We start from the raw sequence: 11,611 nt of genomic DNA, 5'->3' as shown, positions 1-11,611 counted from the left end.
CACTGCCTTGATCAGCCTGTTGCATGATAACGAGGAACACCATGGCCCGGTCCTAAATTACTTTGTAGAGTGGTGTGACCAATCACTCTTGGTCCTCAATACCAGTAAGGAAGCATACAACACTTACCTCGGCAACATCTATCAGAGGTCAGAACATAGAGATTGTAGAGGAATGCAAATATGTGGGTGTCCTCTTGGACAAGAAGCTTCAGTGGAGTAAATGTACAGACCTGATCCACAAAAAGAGTCAACAGAGACTGTACTTTCTCAAAAAGCTGAGCTCTTTTCATGTTAATTGTCCTATACTGACTCTGTTTTACAAATCTTTCATTTAGAGTATTTTAACTTTTTGTATTGTTTGTTGGTTTGGCAATTTCACTGTCAGCTAGAGAAATATGCTGAGAAGGATTATTACCACAGCAAGCAAGGTACGTACTTGGAGTCAAACATACAGGCCTGGATGAGGTCTTTAAGGTCAGGGCCCTCCTCAAGGCTCACAAAATCTTTTTAGACCCAAGCCACTCCCTGTACCTGGACTTTGAACTACTCCCCTCTGGGCGCAGGTTTAGGGCACCCCTCGGCAGGAAAAACAGAACTAGACAATCATTTGTGCCAGGTGTGAAATCCCTCCTAAATAGCTCGGGCTCATGTTCCTATCGACCCAGTGAGGCTAGTCTCTTTTTATTGTTATGTAACTGTTATGAAAGTTGTATTGTCAATTTGTTTTGTTATTTAAACGCCACTTTAAACGTGTACATGACACTGCAACACAATTTCCCCATAGGGGGACAATAAAGTCAGTAAAGTAAAGTGTTCTTCATCAGGAGGAAGGTGGTAGATGAGGTACGCTTGAGGTTATATAGGAGAAACTTGGAGAGGGTGGGGGCCTTCAGGTTCCTTGGAGTGTATTTTGACACTAGGCTGACCAGGGCAGAACACATTGAGAGAGTGGTGGGAAACTGTAAGAAGGTGCTAGATGTGATGTGCTGTCTGATGGTGATTGAGTGGGGGGGCTGGCCGATCCTCATTGAGGAACATGTACTGTATGTTGCATTGTTCAAATCTGTAATAGACTATGGCAGTATAGCGTATGGTTTGGCAGCCAAGGACCAAGGACTTCCAAGGACATACTGGGTCAGCATTTGTAGTGCAAGAATGTGGGGTGGCAGTCAGGAAACGTATTACAGATCATCTGGCTGTATATGCAGCTGAGCTGATGGCCATACTGTTGGCCTTGCAGTGGGTGGAGGAAGTCAAGGCAGACAGAGAAGTTATTTGCTCTTATTCATGTGCAGGATTGATGAGTATGCAGTCCTTTAGCTCATGTAGCAGCCAGTTGAATAAGACTATAAATGTGATAGAAAAGCATCCAGCAGGAAAGTGTGATTCTTGCCAGGAAACCAGAGACAGTGGAGCATGTACTGATACAGTGTAGGCAGTATGAGCGGGAAGAGAGAGGCTGAGATCCAGTATGAGGGAGAAGGGTATACAGGAAATTTGTTTAAATAGTATACTGAGTAGAACGTCATTAGATACAGTATTAAATATGTTTTTTTAACGGGGCTAGCAGGTCTCCGACCCACATTCCAGTACAGTAGGTGGCGGTAATGCACCATAACGTTGGTTGCCAATCGCTGATAAACCCCACAGAAGAAGATGGACGTGGAAATTAACAAATCACGTTTGTAGATTTACATGCGTGTCATTTCCTGATTCAGGGTCAACAACATGGTGCCGTCCATGGTCTGGGCGAGCCAATGATTTGAGTGGATATTTTCCTACGAATGCCTTTTATTTCTATGACACTTCGCTAATATTGTACAAGAGCTAATGCTGGGGCATTAGATTGTTATTCGTTGTTTTTCCACTGTCAAAGAGTATTGAACAAGTGTCCATCTCTGCTGCTGCTCACACAACTGATCATGTCGGGGACAAATGTGTGGACTCGCAGTCGGGAGAGGATGAGACGGTTCCCAGAGCTGTTTGCCCAGTGTTCTGGTGAGGTGCGTAGCCACCAAACAAATTCATACTGAAAAAATATATAAAGGCAATATGCAACAATTTCTACGATTTTACTGAGTTACAGTTCATATAAGGAGAGCAGTCAATTGAAATAAATAAATTAGGCCCTAATCTATGGATTTCACATGACTGGGCAGGGGTGCAACCATGGGTGGGCCTGGGAGGGCATAAGCCCACCCACTGGGAGCCAGGTCCAGCCAATCAGAATTCGTTTTTCCCCATAAACGGCCTTTATTAGAGACATAAATACCCCTCAGTTTCATCAGTTCGCTGGTCTCAGACGATCCCGCAGTTGAAGAAGCCGGATGTGGAGATCCTGGGCTGGCGTGGTTACACGTGGTCTGCGGTTGTGGGGCCGGTTGACATACTGCCAAATCCTCTAAAACGACATTGGAGTTGGCTTATGCTAGAGAAATTAACATCACATTCTCTAGCAACAGCTCTGGTGGACATTCCTGTAGTCAGCATGGCAATTGCACGCTCCCTCAAAACATGAGACATCTGTGGCATTGTGTTGTGTGACAAAACGGCTGACTTTTTGTCCCGGGCACAAGGTGCACCTATGTAATAATAATGCCGCTTTAATCAGCTTCTTGATATGCCACACCTGTCAAATGGATGGGTTATCTTGGAAAAGGGGAAATGCTCACTAAGCGTGATGTAAGCAAATTTGTCAAAAATTGAAGCTTTTTGTGCATATGGAACATTTCTGTGATCTTTTATTTCAGCTCATAAAACATGGGACCAATACTTTACATGTTTATATTTTTGTTCAGTATAGATGGCCACTGTTTGCCATACAATATCCAAAAGCATAAAGCCAAGTTAAGTTGTCATTCTGCCAATGTGAGGACTTGTCCCAGTGTTTCTCCTACCATTGTATAACTGGGGCGGCCCACCAAGGAATTTGGCTTGTGGCCCTGGATGATGCTTTTGGGGAGGAAGCTCGTAAAATAAAAGAAGGTGGAAACACTGCCTTAAACAATAATATATCTATTGTGTTTCCGCAATCATCCTCCAACAGAAGTTTGATCTAAATACTGACTTTTGAATATCATGTCCTCAGGCTGCAGCTTATGGGAAGTGTGTGACAGCTACTACCACAGGCAGACAGGAGCTGAGAAAGGACCTGTGTGTTAAAGAGTTTGATGCTCTGAAGACTTGCATTGTTACAGCAGTGAGTGGCATATTACAAGTGTTCCATCATTTTGTATGACATTTTGTCTGTCTTTGATGTATAAATTCAACTGACTTGATCATCTTATTGTCTTGCAGGCCAAGAAGGGAGTGAAGTAGACCATTCCGCCCAACACATCTCTGCTGGACATATAGTGCATTCTGCTGGACATAGGCTTTATCGTCAACATTCACTAGGAACTAAACGGACGGAAACGAGGAGGGACCTACCTGAATTTGTTCAATAGAAACGCTCAATTACATTGTAAAACGTTTGCATCTGTACTAATGACTACACCCCAGGCAGTTGACCTAATGTCCCCATTGTTCCATGAACATCATGCATTACTGAACCAGTACTACGATGGCAGGTGCTGAAATATATCTTGACTAGTCCCACAAGCATAATGTTTGACCTGTTGTTGGTCCCAGAGGTAATGCTAGCATGGTGTTTCAACTAGTCTTCAATAGTGCGTCAAGGTCATACCGTTTGACTATGTAATAACATGTAACCCACCACCGAAGACTTGCAGGACTGTGAATTTGTCATGTAGAAATATGCAAATTGGTGTATGGGGTTCTCTTTGGTTAATGTACACAACACACATTGACAACCAACATTTCATATTGTGACATTTTCAGAAATATGAGTCGACCCAGAATTAAAGAAGTCATGAAGACACTGTTGATGTCCTCCCTCTATGAAGTCCATTTCATTCACTGTTCCTTATGGTAGCCACAGCACTGGGCACCATTGAAGAAGTCCAAGCCACTGTTTCAAATGCTACAAGAATAGAGATGACGACTAATTGCACTTCTGTTCTGGAAATGATGCATTTACATCTCAATACAGGCATAAAGATATTCACTTCGACCCGTTCATTTCACCCCTAGTTAGGATAAAGGCACAAAGCAGTGGAGCCCTCACACACAGGATACGACAAAACAAAAGAAAGAACCATATTCCTTTACAGTCACAGAAGAAACACTGCTGTAGCACATGTAAGGCACAAGAACATGGAATGTAGAATCAGAGTTATGGATTCGGAACTCACACGAAAAATAAAATCATATTGGAATTGTACCGTATGTGTGTGAGAAGGATACGCATTTCTACAGCACTACATTCTTATTTTTATTCGTCAAAAATATGATTCTGTTTTCAAAATCAAGAGTCAAATGATCTGGAAGGAGCACTGAAGCTAACCAATTGATCCCTATTTAAAATGTTCTTTGAACGCTTTCCAAAAATATGTAGAAACCAGCACGAGGACATTTAGCGACAGTTCAGAGAACATATAGACGCTATTCACAGCACACGATAACCAACATACATTGGGCTTAACAAAACCACTACAGTAACAAAAACACCAGCACGTAATCTTTCCAGAGCCAAAATGAAAACGCCTAATCACTTAGAAGTATCAAGGGATTTAAATTGACTAAAATACAAGTCATTGGATAGATGGTACATTGCGCTCTCAAAACACAGGAAAAAAGGAAACTCTGTATGTGGTATTGCATCGCTTAACATACATTCTAGTCCAAATCTCACCCCAGAGAAAACAAAAAATAAGTTAACATTTACATACAAATCTATTTTTAATAAAGACTAGATCTATGGCAGCATTATACAGCATATTATTATAGAATAATATGTGATCATTGCTACAATATCTTTATCATCACTATTATCCTGTATCTTCTGGAATCATGGAAGGAGCACTAAAGAAAGCACTAGTATTTGGTAATAGATGCCCACAGACTAAGGTCACATGAAGACGCTGCCCAATTCAGATCAGATCTTTTGCCAATAATTGTGAAAAAGATCAGAATTGGGTTGCCTGTGTAAACGCAGCCAGAATGTTCCCTATCACATCAATGCATCTCACACACACACTCCTCCTGTACATGTCAGGTATTGTGAAGGCAGGTGGTAAGGCAATAGAGTGTGATCCACGGTACATGACTGTGTGGGGGAGAGAAAGAGTGTGTGTATGCGTTGTGATTAGTATGAAGATGTGTACAAGGTTAGCGCAGTCTGACCCAGTGTGTGTGTGCACAGTCTGACCCACTATGTGAGAGTGTTTGTTTAAATATAGGGATTCGCACAGTCCAACCCAACGGTCCATGAGTGTATGTTATACCGTATTCATGTGCGTGTATGCCGTTACCCAGTCCCTGTTACTCGTTTCTCTCAAGCTCAGAGATCTGTTTAATCTGGCGTGTGTGTACCAGTGCTCCCCCCAAGGCTGCATGGAGATCTGACCCCCCCATGTCCAAGAAGGGCTCCAGCTCACCCTCCCTGGACTCCCCTGCCCCTCCAGCACCTCCTACCCCCAGGGCTCTCCTCCTCCTCCTCAGGTCCATGTCTCCTTGGTCCCTGGCCTTCTCCTTCTCGTGGATCACCTGGGGCTGGGCTTCCAGAAAGTCCCTGGAGTCTGACTGGACGGCTGCCCTCTCCTTCAGGTCCCGTCCACTCTTCTTCACAGCCTCTAGTTCTCCTGGTTCAACAGGTCCTGGCCCAGCTACAGCCAGAGCCTGTTCCTCCCCTCTTCCTCCCCTCTTCGCTCTCTCCATCACCTCTCTCTCAGTCTTTTCCTTCTCCCACTGGATCCTCTCTTGCTCTGCTTTCTCCTTATCCACCTTCTCCCTCTCTGCTCGCTCCTTTCCCAGCCTCTCTTTCTCCGCTCTCTCCTTCTTTACTTGGTCTTTTTCCATCTCCTGCTCTCTCACCAGTTTCCCTCTCCTCTCCCTCTCTAACCGTTCCTTCTCCACTCTCGCCTGCACCTCTCTATTGATCCTCTCCTCCTCCAGTGTCTCTTTCTCCATCCTCTCCTTGTCCTTGTCTACTACTGCCTCTACCGATCCTTTCCCTGGCCCGTCCTCAGCTTTAGCAGGTGGTGGTTGCTCCTTTCTGTGTTTGGGCTGGTCTGGTTCTACCTTCACCCCCTCTGCCACCTTCTGACCCAGCGGTACCCCTCTAGCTCCCAGCTCCCTCTCCTTAGGGGCCTCCAACGCTGCCCCTGCCACAATCGTCTGTTTAGGGACTTCCTGGACTACTTCCTTGGGGATCACGGGGAGAACCACTTTGACGACCTGCTCTTCTGCACTCTTCTCCACAGGGAGGACCTCATTCTGGGGCTGGACGTGAGGCTCGGCCTGTAGAGCTTCTGCTCCTTTGGGCTCCTTGGCATCTGAGGCCAGGGCAGGGCCATCTTGATCTGGGTCTTTGAGCTTGGATGCTCCCCCCTCCTCCTGTACTCCCTTCTCTGCATCAGCCTCTGGAGCTCCATCTAATGTAACACAAGATACAAAGATCATTATTTACTTTGCCTTTAACTGACCTTACATTTCAATTACTCATACTCAGCACTTAGACATGCATCAGAATATAAACTTAGAGCATGTACGAGAGTGCACACACGGAGTGTGTGTGTGTGTGTGTGTTTACACACCTGTCTTTTTGGGGTGCATCTCCTGGTGTTGTTCCTGTATGACAGCCAGTAGTTTCTCCTGCTGGTCCAACAGTCTCTTCTGCTGCTCCTGCTGCTCCTTTATAACCTGCAGCAGAACGGCATGGTCCAACTGACCCTCTACATGGGGGGAGACAGGGTTAGAACATACCAAAACACACACAGGGGGAGTCAATTACAAGTTCATAAATCATACAGTGCATTCAGAAAGTATTCAGACAACTTCCATTTTTCCATATTTTGTGATGTTACAGCCTTATTATAAAATGTATTAAATCATCAATCATCCTCATCGGCAGACTCAACAGCCTTGGTTTCTCAAATGATTGCCTCGCCAGGTTCACCAACTACTTCTCTGATAGAGTTCAGTGTGTCAAATCGGAGGGCCTGTTGTCCGGGCCTCTGGCAGTCTCTATGGGGGTGCCATAGGGTTCAATTCTTGGACCGACTCTTCTCTGTATACATCAATGATGTTGCTCTTGCTGCTGGTGATTCTCTGGTACACCTCTACGCAGACGACACCATTCTATATACTTCTGGCCCTTCTTTGGACACTGTTAACAACCCTCCAGGCGAGCTTCAATGCCATACAACTCTCCTTCCGTGGCCTCCAATTGCTCTTAAATACAAGTAAAACTAAATGCTTGCTCTTCAACCGATCACTGCCCCCACCTGCCCGCCCGTCCAGCATCACTACTCTGAACGGTTCTGACTTAGAATACATGGACAACTACAAATACCTAGGTGTCTGGTTAGACTGTAAACTCTCCTTCCAGACCCACATCAAACATCTCCAATCCAAAGTTAAATCTAGAATTGGCTTCCTATTTCGCAACAAAGCATCATTCACTCATGCTGCCAAACATACCCTTGTAAAACTGACCATCCTACCAATCCTCGACTTCGGCGATGTCATTTACAAAATAGCTTCCAATACCCTACTCAACAAATTGGATGCAGTCTATCACAGTGCCATCCGTTTTGTCACCAAAGCCCCATATACTACCCACCATTGCGACCTGTACGCTCTCGTTGGCTGGCCCTCGCTTCACACTCGTCGCCAAACCCACAGGCTCCATGTCATCTACAAGACCCTGCTAGGTAAAGTCCCCCCTTATCTCAGCTCGCTGGTCACCATAGCGTCACCCACCTGTAGCACGCGCTCCAGCAGGTATATCTCTGGTCACCCCCAAAACCAATTATTTCTTTGGCCGCCTCTCCTTCCAGTTCTCTGCTGCCAATGACTGGAACGAACTACAAAAATCTCTGAAACTGGAAACACTTATCTCCCTCACTAGCTTTAAGCACCAGCTGTCAGTGCAGATTACTGCACTTGTACATAGCCCATCTACAGTATAATTTAGCCCAGGCAACTACCTCTTTCCCTACTGTATTTATTTTATTTATTCATTCATTTATTTTGCTCCTTTGCACCCCATTATTTTGATTTCTACTTTGCACATTCTTCCACTGCAAATCTACCATTCCAGTGTTTTACTTGCTATATTGTATTTACTTTGCCACCATGGCCTTTTTTTTTGCCTTTACCTCCCTTAACTCACCTCATTTGCTCACATCGTATATAGACTTTTTTCTACTATATTATTGACTGTATGTTTGTTTTACTCCATGTGTAACTCTGTGTCGTTGTATGTGTCGAACTGCTTTGCTTTATCTTGGCCAGGTCGCAATTGTAAATGAGAACTTGTTCTCAACTTGCCTACCTGGTTAAATAAAGGTGAAATAAATCAATCTCCATACAATACCCCATAATGACAAAGCAAATATCTTTAATAAACATTTTTTTCAAATGTATTAAAAATAAACTATTCAGACCCTTTGCTATGAGACTCGAAATTGAGCTCAGATGCATCCGGTTTCCATTGATCATCCTTGAGATGTTTCTACAATTTGATTGGAGTCAAACTGTGATAAATTCAATTGATTGGACATGATTTGGAAAGTCCCAGTTGATAGTGCATGTCAGAGCAAAAACCAAGCCATTATGTTGAAGGAATTGTCCGTAGAGCTCCTTGACCGGATTGTGTCGAGGCACACATCTGGGGAAGGCGACAAAAATAATGTCTGCAGCATTGAAGGTCCCCAAGAACACAGTGGCCTCCATCATTCTTAAAAATTGAGGAAATTTGGAACCACCAAAATTCTTCCTAGAGCTGGCCGCCCAGCCAAACTGAGCAATCGGGGGGCCGTGGTCAGGGAGGTGACCAAGAACCTGATGGTCACTCTGACAGAGCTCTAGAGTTCCTCTGTGGAGATGGGAGAACCTTCCAGAAGGACAACCATCTCTGCAGCACTCCACCAATCAGACCTTTACGGTAGAGTGGCCAGACGGAAGCCACTCAGTAAAAGGCACATGACAGTCCACTTGAAGTTTGACAAAAGGCACCTAAAGACTCAGACCATGAGAAACAAGATTCTCTGGTCTGATGAAACCAAGATTGAATTCTTTGGCATGAATGCAAAGCGTCACGTCTGGAGGAAACCTGGCACCATTCCTCAGGTGAAGCATGGTGGTGGTGGCAGCATCATGCTGTGGGGATGTTTTTCAACAGCAGGGACTGGGAGACTAGTCAGGATCGAGGGAAAGATGAAATTAGCAAAGTACAGAGAGATCCTTGATGAAAACCTGCTCCAGAGCACTCAGCACCTCAGACTGGGGCGAAGGTTCACCTTCTAACAGGACAACAACCCTAAGCACACAGCCAAGACAACGCAGGAGTGGCTTCGGGACAAGTCTCTGAGCCCAGGAAATAGATAGAATTAGATGTGCAGCAACGCTCCCCATCCAACCTGACAGAGCTTGAGAGGATCTGCAGAGAATAATGGGAGAAACTCCCCAAATACAGGTATGCTAAGCTTGTAGCGTCATACCCAAGAAGACTCAAGACTGTAATCGCTGCCAAAGGTGCGTCAACAAAGTACAGAGTAAAGGGTCTGAATACTTATGTAAATGTGATCAGTTTTTTAAAAATTATTTGGCAAAAATTTTGACAAACCTGTTTTTGCTTTCTTATTATGGGGTACTGTGTGTAGATAAATGAAGAAAAATAAACAATTGAATACATTTTAGAAGGCTGTAACAAAAAATGTGCAAAAAGTCAAGGGGTCTGAATACTTTCCGAATGCACTGTATATTGAGCAGTATTGGTATCTACATCGGAGGGAGAAGGAGCATTCGATTTATCCAAACAAACAGCATAGGGATGTGTTTATGGGTGGGGGGCTGGAGGAGGGATAACTCAGTCAAACTAATGTAGGGTACGGTTGCTACAAACAAGATGTGAGCAGTTTAGGCAAGGTGGGGGGGATACTGTGTGAGAGGGTGTGAGGTGGGTTAGGACTTGGGGATTATGGCCATGTGGGTTGGGGGGGGCAGAACTAGAAAATATTACTAAACTGGATACTACGCTCTCATCTCCAGACTTCATTAGTTGATTGAATGACTAGATGTGAATACAGTAGGAGAGAGAGGAGTTCATACCTGCAACCATCTTTTTTATCACTGTGACAGGAGCCCGGCAGAGGAAAAGAAAAGGAGCGAGAAAGAGAGAAAAGAAAGAGTGAGTCAGCAGAGAGAAACCAAAAATGTGCTGCGGAGTGTCCTGAGTGAATCAAGCCAAAGAGCGAGAAAGTAACGAGAGAATCCACTCTTCAAAAACAACCAGGCAAAAGCTTGTTGCCAAAGACACACTTGAGATGGAAAGCGAGAATAGAGAGATAGACAGAGAGAGAAGCAGTCAGACAAAGAGGCGGTACAAGTCAGAGAGAGAAAGAATACAGACAAAGCATGGAATGGGACAACTGAAGTGGGAGGTTTACATACACTTAGGTTGGAGTCATTACAACTCGTTTTTCAACCACTCCACAAACTTCTTGTTAACAAACTATAGTTTTGGCAAGTCGGTTAAGACATCTACTTTGTGCATGACAGGAGTAATTTTTTTACAACAGATTATTTCACTGTATCACTATTCCAGGGGGTCAGAAGATTACATACACTAAGTTGACTGTGCCTTCAAACAGCTTGGAAAATTCCAGAAAATGTCATGGCTTTAGAAGCTTCGGATAGGCTAATTGACATAATTTGAGTCAATTGGAGGTGTACCTGTGGATGTATTTCAAGGCCTACCTTCAAACTCAGGGCCTCTTTGCTTGACATCGTGGGAAAATCAAAAGAAATCAGCCAAGACCTAAGAAAAAAAATGGTAGACCTCCACAAGTCTGGTTCATCCTTGGGAGTGATTTCCAAACGCCTGAAGGTGCCACGTTCATCTGTACAAACAATAGTACGCAAGTATAAACACCATGGGACCACGCAGCCGTCATACCGCTCAGGAAGGAGATGCGTTCTGTCTCCTAGAGATTAATGTACTTTGGTGCAAAGACTGCAACTCAATCCCAGAACAGCAGCGAAGGACCTTGTGAAGATGCTGGAGGAAACAGGTACAAAAGTATCTATATATCCACAGTAAAATTAGTTCTATATCGACATAATCTGAAAGGCCGCTCAGCAAGGAAGAAGCCACTGCTCCAAAACCGCCATAAAAAGCCAGACTATGGTTTGAAACTGCACATGGGGACAAAGATTGTACTTTTTGGAGAAATGTCCTCTGGTCTGATGAAACAAAAATAGAACTGTTTGGCCATAATGACCATTGTTATGTTTGGAGGAAAAGGGGGAGGCTTGCAAGCCAAAGAACACCATCATGTTGTGGGGGTGCTTTGCTGCAGGAGGGACTTGTGCACTTCACAAAATAGATGGCATCATGAGCAGGGAAAATTATGTGGATATATTGAAGCAACATATGAAGACATCAGTCAGGAAGTTAAAGCTTGGTCGCAAATGGGTCTTCCAAATGGACAATGACCCCAAGCATACTCCAATGTTGTGGCAAAATGGCTTAAGGACAACAAAG

The 11,611-nt window shown here is 44.3% G+C and overlaps 2 protein-coding genes across 7 annotated transcripts in view; one reads left to right on the top strand and one right to left on the bottom strand.

Moving 5' to 3' along the window:
• The first annotated feature begins 1,647 nt into the window (after positions 1 to 1,647).
• On the top strand, positions 1,648 to 3,881 carry ndufaf8 (NADH:ubiquinone oxidoreductase complex assembly factor 8). Of its 2 annotated transcripts, XM_021576217.2 has the most exons (3): positions 1,648 to 2,003; positions 3,089 to 3,199; positions 3,298 to 3,881. In XM_021576217.2, exons 1-3 carry the CDS (start codon positions 1,923 to 1,925, stop codon positions 3,316 to 3,318), a joined length of 213 nt encoding a protein of 70 aa, XP_021431892.1. In that variant the 5' UTR covers positions 1,648 to 1,922; the 3' UTR covers positions 3,319 to 3,881. The 2 variants fall into 2 exon arrangements, with proteins under 2 accessions (XP_021431892.1, XP_021431890.1); XM_021576215.2 differs by lacking the exon at positions 3,298 to 3,881 and having other exon boundaries at positions 3,089 to 3,270.
• LOC110499205 (putative sodium-coupled neutral amino acid transporter 10) overlaps positions 2,724 to 11,611 on the bottom strand; it is a 31,785-nt gene continuing 22,897 nt past the window's right edge. For 4 of the 5 annotated variants that reach the window (XM_036956039.1, XM_021576181.2, XM_036956040.1 and 1 more), the window contains 3 exons: positions 10,177 to 10,197; positions 6,657 to 6,794; positions 2,724 to 6,494 (listed from right to left, as the gene is read on the bottom strand). In XM_036956039.1, coding sequence (XP_036811934.1) covers positions 5,383 to 6,494; positions 6,657 to 6,794; positions 10,177 to 10,197 — 1,271 coding nt within the window. In that variant the 3' untranslated portion in view covers positions 2,724 to 5,382. The remainder of the gene's footprint in view (positions 6,495 to 6,656; positions 6,795 to 10,176; positions 10,198 to 11,611) is intronic. The other variant, XM_021576182.2, reaches the window with a different exon arrangement.

Source organism: Oncorhynchus mykiss, chromosome 20, assembly GCF_013265735.2.
Source record: "Oncorhynchus mykiss isolate Arlee chromosome 20, USDA_OmykA_1.1, whole genome shotgun sequence".
Lineage (NCBI taxonomy): Eukaryota > Metazoa > Chordata > Actinopteri > Salmoniformes > Salmonidae > Oncorhynchus > Oncorhynchus mykiss.
Note: the sequence above shows the minus strand (reverse complement) of the source record. Positions and strands in the feature narration are given on the sequence as shown.